General features: G+C 38.6%; 1 protein-coding gene across 2 annotated transcripts in view; it reads right to left on the minus strand.

The window, feature by feature from the left end:
* Positions 1 to 602: 602 nt before the first annotated feature.
* Positions 603 to 17521, minus strand: part of LOC127436371 (putative defense protein 3) — a 40409-nt gene continuing 23490 nt past the window's right edge. The window contains exons 5-10 of one of the 2 annotated variants that reach the window (XM_051690461.1): positions 8455 to 9510; positions 7165 to 7222; positions 5526 to 5580; positions 1636 to 1745; positions 1345 to 1409; positions 603 to 1109 (exon numbers count right to left, since the gene is read on the minus strand). In XM_051690461.1, the coding sequence (XP_051546421.1) occupies positions 997 to 1109; positions 1345 to 1409; positions 1636 to 1745; positions 5526 to 5580; positions 7165 to 7222; positions 8455 to 8650 (597 nt within the window). In that variant the 5' untranslated portion in view covers positions 8651 to 9510 and the 3' untranslated portion in view covers positions 603 to 996. The remainder of the gene's footprint in view (positions 1110 to 1344; positions 1410 to 1635; positions 1746 to 5525; positions 5581 to 7164; positions 7223 to 8454; positions 9511 to 17521) is intronic. The other variant, XR_007896381.1, reaches the window with a different exon arrangement.

Here is a 17521-nt window from a genome sequence, read left to right on the forward strand (position 1 = left end):
CTATGCTCTTTTTATTACAGACATGGAGAAAGCAATTTGTTAGCATTCCAATTCATTTTGATTGCAGTTGCTTGCAAAAACATTGTCTGAATAGTTACTTTAGCCCCGTGTGGTGAGGTGTAGCCATATGGCAACATTTTCTAAATAATAATTCTCAGCTTTTAGAAAAAAGCTAAAATATAATGCATTGTTGGCAATAAAAGGGCAGTAATATGCTGTTTTAAGTCACATGATCTTTGATTCTCCAAGATAACATTTTTGGCTAAAGCTTTCCTTATGGGGAAGACACCTGCAGAAGTTCTCCACAAGTTGCTCTATTAAACACATTTCGGTATGTTTCTTTTTTTTGCCTCATATTTGATGTTAATTATATGCTGTTTTTTAAGTGATTTATTTAAGCACAGTTTAACAGAAAATTTATGAAATTTCAGCATTACTTGTCCTTCAGTCTGAGCTGTAGTATGCTGTTAATCCATTGTCTAGTGTCATTAAAAGTTTACAGGTCATCAGGGGCATAGATTCCAGAGGGGATGGGGGGATGGGGGATGGGGGTAACCCCCCCCCCAATAATCGAAACAATGCTGCATTTTGTGTAGGCCTACTTCAATTGAAGCAAGGAAATTTTAGACCAATTAGCTGAAGACCACAAATTTAGTAACCTATAGTATTGTCTTTTGTACTCTGAGGGTCTCAAACTGGATTTCCCCATTTGATGGTGCTAAACATTTTATTTGTGAAATTAAAGTAGTGAATTCAAATTCAAGTTGCAAAAGAAAATTATAGTACAGGTTAATTCTATTTCTTTTTCATTATTAAACATGAATTAAAATGAGGCAGGATCAGTTAAAGACTGTGCATGAAGTATCAGTTACATAACAATCACACAAATAAAAGGTATGTCTTAATATTTAATGCTGACTTAATATTTTATACTGAGTAACTGAGCTAGTATCCTTTACTCAGTCTGGATCTTCTTCAACTAGAAGATCAGGATTCTTATTCAACTAGATATTGAACATTTGCCAACAGGACGGCAAGTAGTAGCATCACGGCAGGTGTGACCGTTTCAGCTCTATCGTTTAGTAGTACTATTGTTCCTCCTCCATCACCTGATAATTAGAAGATAAAAAGACAATAGAGACAAAAAGCTTATAGTAATTTAATAATATTTAATATTAATTTAATATATATATGTATATATATATTTTTTTTGGCTTTAAGGAGTTGTCTAGCATATAAATGACCTCAAAGGGAACAGACATGCATTAAAAGAAAAAAAAAGAAAAAATAATGTATCTATATAGAATTCCAGAATCATACGAATGTTTGAATTTTGTAACTAACTTTGGGTCAGAGTCGATGACTTCACATTTAACCAGTACACAGTGCGCTGTTGGGCTACAGTGGCCCTAAGGAAGGAGTGGACAAATATTGAAGTGTCTTAACCTGTAGTCACTTCTCTGTGGGTAATTTCATATTTATCAATTCATACTATAATCTAAAATGGTGAATCATATTTGCATTCTAATGTAACATTCTTCAGATTGCACAAATTGAATAAACTAGAATTTAAGAGTGTCCAACATGACAGTCATACAGTAAGAATTGGAGATTATTATTATTGCCCACTCTTACATAAAGTAGATGTTTTTCTCTGGAGCTGGTGGAATCCAGGTATAAATGGTGGAGTTGTTTTTTATGGTGGTGTTGGCATGGGTGATGGCACCTTGTTGGTTTCCTGCACACTGAGAAAACAAGTTTATGACCTTAGGTAACCGGTGTATCACTGGAATTACCAAATTAATAATGAATGTGGTCTTGTTATAGTTACCACACAATATATTCATAAATAGATATGATTTAAACAAGCAATTTAATCAATATAACTAGATAGGTTCAGTCTAATTTTTTTTTTTTTTAACCATGGTAGCCACATTTTCTACTAAAATTTCAAAACAACAGTTAGTATTACTATTTTAATTAAAATGGGATCTCTTTCAAAAAGATCAAAGGAATGTTCCAGGTTCAATCGGCAGCATTTGTGGCATAATGTTGATTATCACTAAAATAATTTTGATGCATCCCTCATTTATGGAAAAAAAAAGAAGAAAAAAAAAGAAAGAAAGAAGCAAAAATCTTGTTAACAAAAAGGCACTTACAATGTAAGCGAATAGGGCCAGTCCATAAACGTTAAGATTCACAATGTTTCAAAAGTATAGCCACAAGGCGGAAACATTATACATGTTAAAAGGATTTTAGCTGGATAAAATCACTTACTAACCTTATACAGTATGTGTAAAGTTATATCAAATTTTGCAGCTTCGTTGACAGCGAAACAGTGGTACACCCTGTAATCTGGTAAATGCCAATACACTAACGCATTAAGTTTCAGAAACTTTAATTTTAACTTCTCTGATGAAAGTACCAGCAATGCCAAAATACCAGTTTACAGATGGAACAACTAGTAAATAAGGTATCTTGGTGGAAACTGTGGTTAACATTGAAAATATTTGTTAGGGGTGCAATATTTTATGATGGGGGTCCTGCGTCAGTTAAAAGGATAGTTCACCCAAAAATGAAAATTCTCTCATCATTTACTCACCCTCATGACATTCCAGATGTGATGACTTTCTTTCTTCTGCTGAACACAAATAAATATTTTTAGAACAACATCTCAGCTCTGTAGGCCCAGACAATGCAAGCGAATGGGTGCCAAAATTTGGACACTCCAAAAAGCACATAAAGGTAGCATAAAGGTAATCCATACGACTCCAGTGGTTAAATCCATATATTCAGAAGTGACATGATAGGTGTGGGTGAGAAACAGGTCAATATTTAAGCACTTTTTTTTTTTTGCTAGACATTCTTCTCCCTGCCCAGTAGGGGGCGATATGCATTAAAAATGTGAATAACCAAAAACACAAGAAGAAGAATATGAAAGTTAAATTGGAGATTTACTGAGCAGAGAGGAGAATTTATAGTAAAAAAGGACTTAAATATTGATATGTTTCTCACCCACACCTATCAAATCACTTCTGAAGACATTGATTTAACCACTGTAGTCTTATGGATTACTTTTATGCTGATTTATGTGATTTTTGGAGCTTCAAAATTTTAGCACCCTTTCACTTGCATTGGTCTGGACCTACAGAGCTGAGAAAATCTTCTAAAAATCTTCATTTGTGTTCTGCAGAAGAAAGTAAGTCTGCAGATGAGAGAATTTTATTTTTGGGTGAACTATTCTTGTAAAGGAATCGACAGAATATGTGGCATAATGTTGATAACCACAAAAAATAATTTAGTCATGTGCCTCATTTATTTGTAAAAAAAAAAAAAAAAAAATGAAATAAAACAAAAAGAAATCAGAAATTGCGGTTACATTATGGCACTTACAATGGAAGTGAACGGGGCCAGTCCATAAACACTAAAATAAACATTGTTACATGTATCGCTACAAAACGTAAACATTATACACTATCACACTATCTGTGTACAGTTATCTCCAAAATTACAACTTCGTTGACATGACGACACAATGCAGGTATAGCCAGAGACTATTTAGCAGAGATGGGCCACTTCTATTAAAATGAATGGGAGAAATTGGAATGCCCATCCAAGGAGCTCTAGCGCCCGCCTTACAGGTAAAAGAGCCAATCACCTTTTAGATACAAATATTGCCTGTCAATCAACTCAAGAACATGGATGCGCATTAGCTATACAAGCCGGGAAAATTTTATTTTTTGGTGTAATATGAGGTAAAGAAACACAATTTATGATACCGGTTTTGTCAGATTTTACTACTGATTTAAAATATGCACTTTGATCATAATCTTGACCAACCGTTTTTGAGATTTTGGTGTTCCCCTATTCAAGTAGACAGGAGCTGCACTGTCATGAATGGAAATAGCCTCCCGGGAGCATTCCAAAGATGGCAGACAGTGGACTGACTTGTTAGAAACAATTTGGAATAGCCTATAAGCAATTTTATCATACTAAAATTGTTAACATGTATAATTTATACGTATTGGGGATATACTTTTGAGACAGTGTGAATTTTAATGTTTATGTACTGTCCCCTTTCACTTCCATTGTAAATGCCTTACTGTTACCATGATTTGCTCTTTTTTTCTTTTTATATAAGAGTGACAAGTCGAAAATATATTTTTGGGAAATCAACATTATTGCAACAAATGTTGTTGATTGATCTTAACCTGTATTGCACCTTGAACATTTGTTTAATTCTAGTCTGCAATTCTATTCATGTACTTATAAGTACAATAGAAGTGTAATCAATGCTGAGCAGTAACGGATTACATGTAATATGGATTACGTAATCAGATTAAAAAAATCAAGTACTTGTTATTTGATTAAATTATATTTTAAAATACTTGTAATTGAATTACAGTTACTTTTTTTATAGATTACATGATTACATATTAACAAGGCAATGGCAGTAAATTGTAAATATTTTATTGATCATCCTAATCAGTTGCTTTTTCAATCTTTTACATTTTTTCATTCTAAATCAGCACAGCGCTGATATATACATTCGGTAAATCTTTGAGTGTTTTCGGAAGGGGGGTGGTGGGGGGGTTGTGTGTATTGCACTCAGAACTGATACTCGCTACTAGCCAGCCAGGTGAAGATGGAGCAGTCTACCTCAGCATTTAATCACTGGATCTACAGAGATAATTTCATTTTCAAGAATGAAATTACACCAATGGTGTGCAGCTCACACACTGAACTTAATTGCTTCAAAGGATCTAGTGGATGCCATCCCTAAGGGTTCTGCCCACAGGGTACACAATAGTTCAACTGCAAAATGTGCAGGAATATGGAACAAAGCCCATCGCTCTACTGTTTCTGCTGATGCAGTGGAGTCCACTGCATGAAACTTAACATAAAACTTGACACAATTGTTCTTTGTGTGACTCAGTGAAACTCTGCTTTTTCAAAATATTCTGCTCATATAGAATATTCTTGCTGTTCAAAAGATAATATCTTGCACCTCAGCTTTGGAAATGTTTCACTCTTTTTAGATGAAAGCTTTGACCTTGCAACGTCATATGATATGATACAATAATGTTCTTAATGTTACTATTGTTTTATGCACTTAAAATTAACTTGATCTCTTAGTGTTTTGAATTATAAAATTTGGCCATGCATCATCATTGCTGTTAGATTTAATGTTTATTTCATTCATGTAATGTTTAATGCACGTTTTAAAACTGTCATAAGGAGCTCTTTTTGTGAGGCTCTTTTTGTTAGTAATAAAGAATGGAATAAATGTTTGTCCTCTTTGAACTTTTATGTTAAAATTATTATCCTACTCAAATGGATGTGACATAAAATAAAGGTTGAAAGTAATACAAAAGTAATCAGATTAGATTACCCCAAAAATGTAACCTACGAGATTACGTTACTGATTGCATTTTTTTTGTCATGTCATTTGTAATCAGTACCAGATTACAATTCAGAAGTAATCCACCCAGCACTGAGTGTAATAACTGACTGCAAGGCCTTACCTCTAAGAACTTTGTGTTGGATGGAGGTGTCTGCCAGGTTCCTATTGCATTTACAGGTGCATCTCAATAAATTAGAATGTCGTGGAAAAGTTCATTTATTTCAGTAATTCAACTCAAATTGTGAAACTCGTGTATTAAATAAATTCAATGCACACAGACTGAAGTAGTTTAAGTCTTTGGTTCTTTTAATTGTGATGATTTTGGCTCACATTTAACAAAAACCCACCAATTCACTATCTCAAAATATTAGAATATGGTGACATGCCAATCAGCTAATCAACTCAAAACACCTGCAAAGGTTTCCTGAGCCTTCAAAATGGTCTCTCAGTTTGGTTCACTAGGCTACACAATCATGGGGAAGACTGCTGATCTGACAGTTGTCCAGAAGACAATCATTGACACCCTTCACAAGGAGGGTAAGCCACAAACATTCATTGCCAAAGAAGCTGGCTGTTCACAGAGTTTTGTATCCAAGAATGTTAACAGGAAGTTGAGTGGAAGGAAAAAGTGTGGAAGAAAAAGATGCACAACCAACCAAGAGAACCGCAGCCATATGATTGTCAAGCAAAATCGATTCAAGAATTTGGGTGAACTTCACAAGGAATGGACTGAGGCTGAGGTCAAGGCATCAAGAGCCACCACACACAGACGTGTCAAGGAATTTGGCTACAGTTGTCGTGTTCCTCTTGTTAAGCCACTCCTGAACCACAGACAACGTCAGAGGCGTCTTACCTGGGCTAAGGAGAAGAAGAACTGGACTGTTGCCCAGTGGTCCAAAGTCCTCTTTTCAGATGAGAGCATGTTTTGTATTTCATTTGGAAACCAAGGTTCTAGAGTCTGGAGGAAGGGTGGAGAAGTTCATAGCCCAAGTTGCTTGAAGTCCAGTGTTAAGTTTCCACAGTCTGTGATGATTTGGGGTGCAATGTCATCTGCTGGTGTTGGTCCATTGTGTTTTTTGAAAACCAAAGTCACTGCACCCGTTTACCAAGAAATTTTGGAGCACTTCATGCTTCCTTCTGCTGACCAGCTTCTTAAAGATGCTGATTTTCATTTTCCAGCAGGATTTGGCACCTGCCCACACTGCCAAAAGCACTAAAAGTTGGTTAAATGACCATGGTGTTGGTGTGCTTGACTGGCCAGCAAACTCACCAGACCTGAACCCCATAGAGAATCTATGGGGTATTGTCAAGAGGAAAATGAGAAACAAGAGACCAAAAAATGCACATGAGCTGAAGGCCACTGTCAAAGAAACCTGGGCTTCCATACCACTTCAGCAGTGCCACAAACTGATCACCTCCATGCCACGCCGAATTGAGGCAGTAATTAAAGCAAAAGGAGCCCCTACCAAGTATTGAGTACATATACAGTAAATGAACATACTTTCCAGAAGGCCAACAATTCACTAAAAATGTTTTTTTTATTGGTCTTATGATGTATTCTAATTTTTTGAGATAGTGAATTGGTGGGTTTTTGTTAAATGTGAGCCAAAATCATCACAATTAAAAGAACCAAAGACTTAAACTACTTCAGTCTGTGTGCATTGAATTTATTTAATACACGAGTTTCACAATTTGAGTTGAATTACTGAAATAAATGAACTTTTCCACGACATTCTAATTTATTGAGATGCACCTGTAAGTCTGATCCAGACCGAGCCTCGAGGAGCACACCACGATAGTCTGGTCCTTTGATTGCAACTTGCAAAAAGACAAACATTTTCTATCAGTGATGTGATCATCACTTTAAACACTTAATTTAAAAAGGCTACTTAATTTAACATTCTTTGAAAGAGGCTCCACAGTTTGTACACTTAAGCCACACATGAATGTATATACAGTAAATGCCATTGCATTAGACTAGATAACAAAATATCAAGCCAAGCAGCTTTTATTTTAAGGAAAGATAGTAAGATATTTTATACACTATGTTGAAAAAACAAATGTTGTTAATTTAAATGTATAAAATGACACACTGTTCAAAATAAAAACTTTATTGTCAAACTTTAGTGGAACATAGTTAATGTGACGAGCCACACCTGCAGTTACTCAGCTAGGACAACTGTGTGACTGAGGGGAACTGACAAACTGACTTCTGGGGCCAGTTAGTCTGCGAGAATAGTGTATGTGAGAATAGACAGCAAGCAATTATATAGGACAACATTAAAGGTTATGTTGCACAATCATCATTATTGATGTAGTTCTAAGAGAATTTAGTGCATTTAGAAATATTCCCAAAATTCGGATTGCCTAGAATTTCATGGTGATGAAAATATACAGTATTTTCACAAAAACAAAAAGTTTCCTCTCAGTGTGAATTTCTGTTTCCTAATACAGTTAGGAATGACTAATTTTACCCCACATTTTACCCACTGTTTATTGTTTTTTCCAAGCAAATAACACCTCAAAAATTCATTTTCTTAATCCATATTTTTCTGTATATATATATATCAACTGTATATATTTATAATTTCAATATAATCTCTAGTTATATGCAAGTCTTATTATCTTTAAATTTGCTTCACTTTCATCTTATTTTAATAATGTTTAGATAGTTTCATTGTAAACAATTAGTGACCGATTTGCAAACCCATATCATTAATTAGTCTCAGATTAGTCTTAAAATCAAATCAAAAAGGCACATCTTGCTTGGCAGAACAATACACATTTATATACTGTACATATATACATTATAGTTGCCTTTAAAACATGAATTGATGATTAGAAGTATGATACATTTTTATTATGTTTTATATTATTGATAGAATATTTCATAACATAAGACTTCCATGCTATTTCAAGTATGGACCAATTTCATCACAGTTGAGCCAGGAAACTATTCAATAACAACAGTTCTTGACAGATATGTATGTATAATTTAGTAACAAATGAATGTACAACAATAGTCTTGTAAACCAGCCATGGCTCCCTACCTGTAACAGGTTTGCCAGTCTGAAAGGTGCTGCTGCTGGTCTGTATAGTGTAAGGAGCAGGGCTTGGCTGCGGTTGTGCCCCTACATGTCTCGGCATCATATCCACACATGCTGAAGTTGGTGCTCCATTTGGATAGCTCAAAGCACAGTTTAAAACCTGTAGTAGGACAACCCCTAAAATCATTGCATCCATCATTCCTGAAATGGGCCTTTTCAACAGCTTATTTTCAGAACGTCCAGCACAAAGTAATTTAAAAACCTGTGCTGGACAAACGACTTTTAAAAGGCAATGTTGCTGAGTCACAGTGGCATGAAAATGGTTGATTCGTGTCAACACGCCACATTGCCCCTCCTCTGCATGAAAGATTCACATGGTGTCAGGTGAGATGATATTCCCCCCAAAAAAAAAAAGGCTGTTTTTCTGGAATATGCCATTGATCTGGATGGTGAAACAAATACCTCCTCTCTCATGAAGGAAATAAGCATGAAAACTCTAAATGTTCTCAATTTTCCTTCCTAGACTTGTGCTGTATCACTCACTGTATTGTAGTAATAGTTGGGTGGTGGCATTTAAGAAAGGGATGTTTTGCAAAGATTTATTTTTTTTTTTTTTTTAGGCAGCCATGTAATTTTATTTCTGAAATACTTCAATTGCTAAAACTTATGTTCAAGACTTTATTATTCAGAAAATGTACAGACTTAGAAAGGCCCCAAAAGCATTTAGACACTTCATGCATACACTAAAAATCACAGATTTCCAACTGGAAACATATAAGCACACAAGACTGGAAACAAGAAGAACTGGTACTGGACAGCAAACACAAGGAGACTAAAATAAAGGTAAAATTGGGCTTTCCGCCACACACACACACACTAACGCGTCTTTTAAATGGAGCCATTGGAGCTGGGTGTGGTCTGAACAGATGGTGAAAGCCCATCCCAGGAGGTAATACCGAAGGGTGAGGACTGCCCACTTGATGGCCAGACCTCAATGGTGCTGTACTTCGCCTCTCTTGTAGAGAGCATCTGACTGATGTACAGCACCGGGCACTCAGTCTGTAAAACAAAAGGGAGAGAGAAATCGGGAGCATGTATCAACGGCCCACCACAAAGTGCAGCTTTCACCTGCATAAAAGCCTGTTAGCATGGCTCTGTCCACTGTACCGGGTCTGGGGCTCCCTTTATGGTGAGATCAGTCAGTGGGCTGGTGACATCCAAATAATTAGGCACAAACCTTCGATAGTAGCCAGCCAGCCCTATGAACTGCCTCAACTCCTTTTTGTTCTTGGGTCTTGGGCAGGCTGTGAATGCTGCGGTCTTATCAGTTTGGGGACACACTTGCCCTTGACTCAAGTGGATCCCCAGATACCGTACCGCCACCCGTCCAATTACGCATTTCTTGGGGTTTGCCGTGAGTCCCGCCCTCCGCAGTGACCTCAGAACCGCCCTTCAGATGCTGTATGTGCCGCTGCCAATCATTATTGTAAATAATGATGTAATCCAGATAGGCAGCAGCGTATGCAGAATGTGGTCTGTGGACACAGTCCATAAGGCACTGAAACGTAGCCGGGGCCCCAAACAAGCCAAACGGAAGGGTCACAAATTGGTGTAAGCCAAAAGTGTGGAGAAGGCCATTTTCTCATGGAACATTGCCGTTAAGGGATCTTCTAATATCCCTTTGTCAAATCCAGTGTCGAATAAAAGCGGGCCGTGCCCAATCGATTGAGCAGTTCGTCAATACGAGGCATTGGATATGCGTCAAATTTAGACACTGTGTTGACCTTTCTATAATCCATACAGAACTGGACCGAGCCGTCGCTCTTCGGAACCAGCACCACCGGGCTGGCCCAGTCACTGTGGGATTCTTCTATTACCCCCATATCGAGCATGGCTTTTAATTCTTCCCGAACCACTTTTTTTTGTGCTCAGGTAATCGGTAGGGATGACTACGAACCACTACCCCTGGGGTTGTTTCAATATGGTGTTCTATGAGGTTTGTATGACCAGGAAGGGGGGAGAAAACGTTGGAGAATTCTCTTTGCAACCAGGCCATGTCCGTGACTTGTGACAGGGAGAGATGGCCTCTAGCGATAGATCTGGTGACCGGGGTGCTTCGATTAACTTTTACATTCACCTCCAGCCCGAGCTCCTCCCTTTCCGGTACCACCGTCGCCAAAGACTTGGCACCTCCCTCCATGGTTTTAAGAGACTGAGGTGGTAAATTTCCCATGCTCTGCCCCATCTGTTCATTTAACCTCATAATCAACTTCCCTGGCCTGCCGTGTGACCTCAAAGGGCCCTTGCCACTTTGCGAGTAATTTAGAGCTTGATGTGGGTTGTAATACAAGGATTTTATCTCCCTGTGTAAATTCTCCTGTGATAGCTGCCCCAGTGTGTGGAGTTTTGCTCTCAGGTCAAGAACGTATTGAATTGAGGGTCACGTGATGCCATGCGAGGTTTGGACGTGTGAACGGCGAGCTCTGCGCACTTTGCTAGTTTTAACACTATTATTGTCATAAACTAGTGATATTCAATACACCCTGTTCCATAACTGTTCTAGGAAGACAATATGTCAAATAATTCAAAACCTCGGGCTCTGGAGACACTTATGTGCTCAAGCTGACGCCCCTGAGCAGCAGGCTGAGGACCAGGGATTTGATTTGGCTGGTGAAGTGCGGCAAATTCGGTGAGAATTGTTGAACATGTCAGTAATACTGATGAAGGTTGTTGCTGACTTGGAGGATCTTGCTGTAATATGTCGATCGATCACTGCCATGGAGACAAAATTCACTGAGATGGTTACAAGAGTGAGGGATGTCGAGAAATGGATCGATTATCTGGAGTCATCGGAGAGCTGTCTGGGAGAAACTGGAGGATATGGAGAAACAGAGTCAGCAGAATAACGTCCGTATTGTTGGAATTCCTGAGGGAGCAGAGGATCAGAATATGGTGGAATTCCTGCACGGGCTCTTTCCGAGTCTGCTCGACATAACAGGCCATAAGCTGGAAATGGAGCGAGCTCACAGGGCTCTAGCTTGACGATCCGCTGAGGGAGAAAATTCTGGCCAAATTTCCGAGATCATCCAATAAAGATCTCGTGTTACGCAAGGCGAGGAGTAAAGGAAGTCTTTCTTGGAAAAACCACAGCATTTTCTTGTTCCTAGACTTTGCAAATTCGACAAGAGAGAAACATGATCGATTCAAGGAATGCAAGAAACTCTTACATCAATGGAAGGTTGCTTTTGCACTGATTTTCCCGGCCAAATTGAGAATAGATGCTAAGGATGGCCGTAAAACATTCACATGCCCACAGCAAGCATTGTCCTTCATAAAGTCAATGAAGTAAGTTATTTTGTGGTACTCACGTTGCAGCCGAGTGGGCCTGACTCACTGAACATTCACTTGACTGTTCGAGGAACTGAGCGCCTTTTTTGTTTCTTTTTGTGCTGGTTCTGCCTAGCGGCTGGAGTTTGTTTTGTGGAATAACACTCATTCAGGACAGTGTTTTGGATGAATCTGCACGTTCTTTGTGCTTATGCCTCCTACTGGCTGGAGTTTGTTTTGTGGAGTATTTCTTGCAAGACATTGGAGTGATTAGGTCATTTGTTGCACTCATGTAGCAGCCAAATAGGCCGGCTCACTGAACATTAGTTTGACTGTCCAAGGAAAATGAGCGGCTTTATTTATTTATTTATTTTTTGTGCTGGTTCCACCTAGTGGCTGGAGTTTGTTTTGTGGAGGAACACACCTTCGGGACAGTTATGTGGATGAATCTACACGTTCTTTGTGTTTATTCTGCCTATTGGCTGGAGTTTGTTTTATAGATTATCTTTTGTTGTGTACTTCTGTCTCACATAATTTGTATAGAAACACCGGACTTGAGCATTCCGATGGCAAAAGTGTCACGGGGGCTCTCTTAGGCGTACATGAACTGTTTGAGTTTAGAGGGATGGACGCCAGTTGGCGCTGTCATGCGCGGGGTTAATGCATCTGTTTTTCTTTTTTCTGTTTTTTTGGTTCTGGGGGAAGTTCGGGGTTTGTTTGTTGCTCTAATGTTGGAATGTGGTCTTTATCATTTTGTTTTTGACACACAATCTATTTTTTTCTCATATGTCAAATGAGTGGATTGTCTCTCTCCACGTGAAATGTGAATGGGTTGGGGCACCCCATAAAAAGAAGGAAGGTTATTTCTCTTCTTAAGCGTAAGAAATATGATATAGTGTTTCTTAAAGAAATGCATCTTTCCCCGTAGGAAGCTATGGGGTGGACAGGTTTTCTTTAGTGCTGGCTCAAGTAAAAGCAGAGGAGTCATTACACTGATAAGTAAACATCTACAATTAAAATGTCTTAAACAGATTAAAGATAAATTAGGAAAAGTCATTATAGTTTTAGCAGAAATTCAGGGGCAAAGTCTTATTTTGGCTAATATTTATGATGATCAGGGCTTTTTTATAGATCTTGAAGGGATGTTGCAAGCCGCTGGCACCCCTCATAATATAATATTGGGAGGATGATCTTTTGATGGACTCAGTCTTTGATCATAGTGAAGCAAAAGTGTGTAAGCCCCCTAGAGCAACATTGACACTTCACAGGATGTGTAAAAATCCTGGACTTACAGATACACTATATGGCTAAAAGTTTTTGGACTCCCCCTTCTAATTAATGAATTTGGTTACTCCATTAAATCCAGTAAAGAAAAATCTTAATGTTCCTTTATGTAATGGCTTGGGCTTTGTGTGCTTCCAAATCTGTGGCAACTGATAGCCTTGTGTCCCTTTTCTGTTCCAGCATGACAATGCCCCTGTGAACAAAGTGAGGTCCATAAAGACCATTACCCATAAACCATTGTTTACTGTGTCTGGTGTGGAAGAAATTGACTGGCCTGTACAAAGCCCAGACCTGAACCCCACTGATCAATTTTGGGGTGAACTTGAACAGCAACTATAAGTCAGGCCCCATCGACCAACATCAGTTCCTCACCTCACTGATAGCCTTGTGTCTGAATGAGAGCAAATCTCTGCAGCCACGTTACTACATACAGTACAGTGGAAAGCCTTCCCAAAAGAGTGGAAGCTGTTATTACAGCAAAGGGGGAAATTGATGCCTAAGGTTTTGAAATCAACTGTTCATCAAGCACATATGGTGTCCACAAACTTTTGGCCATTTAGTGTATTTGGAGACTTTTGAACCCATCTGGTTCAAAAAACAATAAATTATAAATTTAAAAACATTTATAAATTTTTTTTCTTCAGTCCATAAGATTTACTCTAGAAGTTTTTTGTTTTTTTTTATATCTAAGTGCCTCATTTCATCTGTTGTTGATTGAACATTTCATCTGTTGTTGATTGCTCACATTTTAGTCTCAGATCACGCCCTGGTGTGTTTAGAGGTGTTGCCACATACGGAGAAAAAGAAATCATATAGTTGGCACTTTAATGTATCCCTTTTGCAAAATCCTGAATTCCAACAAATGCTAAAGGCTGGAATCAATGTTTATATGGAGACCAAATGGTTCTCAGTATCCTCTGTGGGCGTGGCTTGGGAGGCACTTAAGGCAGTTCTTAGGGGCCAGATCATACAGTATGCCTCATTCACCAAAAAATCCAAAGCACAAGAACTTGTGGAATTGGAAGGTAATATCAAAAGTGCCGAAGCAGAGCTGAAGTGCCAAATGTCGTCTAATGGCCTCAGAGAATTTACCTGATTGAAATACAGATATAATACTATTTTGTTGTGGAAGGTGGAGTTTTGGCTATTCAGGGCAAGATAGTCATACTTTGAGTCAGGGGACAAAGCAGGGAAGCTTTTGGCTAGATATGTAAAACAGAGAGAGTCTTTTTCTACCATTTCCTCAGTGAATTCTGCTGGTGGTGACATATTTACCTCAGCTATTGATATTAATAATGCTTTGAAAGAATTCTATCTTGATCTCTATAGTTCCACATCTTCGTCTACTGATGAAGATATTAGAAACTTTGTGGAACCATTAGAACTTCCTAAACTGACGACTGAGCAAAAAAATTCTCTTGATTCTGAGATAAACTTGGAGGAGCTTGGCGAGGTAATTAAGGCCTTCCCTACAGGCAAGGCTCTGGGGCCAGACGGCTTTGCCGCTGAATTTTTTTAGATCTTACGCTACAGAACTGGCTCTACTTTTGTTAGAAGTTTATATGGAATCATTAAAGAATTGAAAGCTTCCGCCAACAATGACACAAGCCCGGATCAGTCTGATTCTTAAAAAGGACAAAGATCCAAGCGAGTGTATGATTTACCGTCCAATTTCCCTGATCCCGCTAGACGTTAAAATATTGTCAAAAATGTTGGCTAACCGATTAAGTTATGACATCTCATACATATAGATCAGGTGGGGTTTATTCGGGGCCGCAGCTCTTCTGATAACATCAGGCGTTTCATCAATATCACGTGGTCAGTGGCGAATGATCAGACCCCAGTCACTGCCATCTCACTTGATGCCAAAAAGGCGTTTGATATGGTAGAATGGGATTCTTATTAAGATATTGGAAATATATGGATTCCGGAATACTTTTATTGGATGGATTAAGTTACTTTATAGACACCCGGTAGTAGTGGTACAAACAAATGGATTAATTTCAGATTATTTTACTTTGCATAGGGGCACTCGGCAGGGTTGCCCTCTTTCCCTCTTATTCTTCTGTCTTGCCCTGGAACCATTAGCAGCCGCGATAAGAAAAAAGGATGATTTTCCAGGGGTGGTGGCGGAAGGTGTGGCGCATAAAATGTTGCTTTATGCAGATGATATTTTATTATTCGTTTCTGACCCTACTAGATTTATGCCTTTCCTCCACAGAATTATTAATTCCTTTTCTAAGTTCTCAGGATACAGAGTCAATTGGTCTAAATCCGAAGCGTTGGCTCTGACAATGTACTGACCGGTAAAGACTTTTCAGCCAGGCGCCTTCCAGTGGCCCAAACAGGGCATTAAGTATTTGGGCATTTTATTCCCAGCAAATTTGTGTGATTTAGTTAGAGTCAGTTTGACCCTCTAATAAAAATATTTTCAAGCGATGTGGACAGGTGGGCTTCATTACATTTATCTATGATTGGGAAGGTTAATGTTATTAAAATGAATTGTATTCCAAAATTCAACTACCTTCTACAATCTCTCCCTGTAGATGTCCTCCTCTCTTATTTCAAGCAATTTGATAGCAAAGTGAAGTCCTTCATTTGGAATGGTAAACGTCCCAGATTACATTTCAGTAAGTTGCATAGGCCGATTGACAAAGGTGGGCTAGGCCTACCCAAGATTTTGTTTTATTATTATGCATTCGGTCTCAGACATTTGGCTCATTGGTCGCTTCCACCTGAGAGAGCCCTTCCCTGGTTTTGTATTGAACAGGAATTCTTGCCCCATTTTGCCATTGCAAAGCTAATCGGAAAAGTTAAGTTACACCCCGTTATCTCGCATTTGCACTCGGTATAGAGGGAAAAAAACTGTCCAGAGTGTTTAATTTGGACATTTATTTAAATGTTGCCTGGAGCATATGGCTGAACCCCAAATTATGTATTAATAAGTTCCCTTTCTGCTGGTCAGAGTGGATTGTGTGGGAGGTTAATACACTCGGTGACCTATATGAGAGTGGAGTGTTGAGATCTTTTGAAAATTTGTTTCAACATTTTGGGATTCCCAGATCTCAGTTCTTTAGGTATTTACAGCTGTGCCACCTGATCTGTACTATTTTTGGGAGTAGAATACATCCCCCTAAAGCGGCAGGTACTCTGGGAGTGGTGATTACTGCTTTTGGAAAAGGTCATGAGGCATTAATGTTTTATTCCCTCTGGGTCTGGGGGCATGGAGTTTTAACTTCTATCAAGAGATTATGGGAGAAAGATTTAAACTTGGTATTGGAGGAGGGAGTGTGGGCTAGGATTCTAAAAAAACGTCAAGTCTGCATCTAAAGCTGCAAGGGTTCACCTTATGCAATTTAAGATTTTATATCGATTCTATTGGACCCCCTCTAGATTGTATAGGCTTGGTCTTAAAGACACACCCACCTGCTGGCGATATCAATCAGAAGATGGAGACACAACCCATATTTTTTGGTGGTGTGTTAAGATCCAAGAATTTTGGTTGAAAGTTCAGAGTTTTATGTGTGATGTATTGGGCACTCAAATTTCAATTTGCCCCAGACTCTGTATTTTAAGAGATGGGGCAGTCATCAATATAGGAGATAAACACATAAATAATTGGGTTCTAACCAGTGTCATGATTGGCAGACAAGCTGTTTTAAGGGGATGGAAGTCGGCTGAAGCACCCTCATTTCAAGAATGGTGCACGGAGATGGGGAGGGTTGTGGCTTATGAGGAAACATCATGTAGAAGTCTGGGTTGGGAAATGGGGCAGCTATTTGGCGTTTTTGGAGGGCTCTCAGGGAGGGGCAGTGGAGAGAGAAGTTTAGTTTTAAATCTGTGTGATTATTTTTTTTTTTGTGTGTGTGTGTGTGTGTCTATAATCATTTGTGACCACAGGGATGTTGTTAAGGGTCAGGGTGGGGTTGTGGATTGGGAGGGGTAATAGTGGGGTTAAACATTGATTCTGTATATATATGTTTTGCTTTTCTTTGTTATCTATATAATCAATAAAAAATGTTAATCAGAAAAAAAGAACGTGTTGAATTTAATTTTTGCTGTTTGAAGTTCTCTCCTCCCAATTTTCCCTCATGACATCTAAGACCCTGTGAGGCTTACGCCCATACAATTATTCAAATGAACCCGGTGGAGGCTTGCGGGACCTCTTGTACTGCAAACAACAGGGGTTCAAGCCACTTATCCCAATTACGAGTATCATCGTGCACGAACTTACGAATCATGTTTTTCAGGGTTTTATTAAACTGTTTGACCAAGCTGTCCGTTTGTGGATGGTACACAACTGTCTGAATCAATTTAATTCCCAATAATTTGTACAGCTCGCGTAGTGTACATGACATGAAAGTAGTGCTTTGATCAGTGAGGATTTCTTTCGGAATCAAGTGCAATGTCTGGCTGAAGACGTTGACCATCAATCACTCTCACTTGGTCAAAGGCGTGC

The sequence above is a fragment of the Myxocyprinus asiaticus genome, chromosome 4, assembly GCF_019703515.2.
Source record: "Myxocyprinus asiaticus isolate MX2 ecotype Aquarium Trade chromosome 4, UBuf_Myxa_2, whole genome shotgun sequence".
NCBI classification, from domain to species: domain Eukaryota; kingdom Metazoa; phylum Chordata; class Actinopteri; order Cypriniformes; family Catostomidae; genus Myxocyprinus; species Myxocyprinus asiaticus.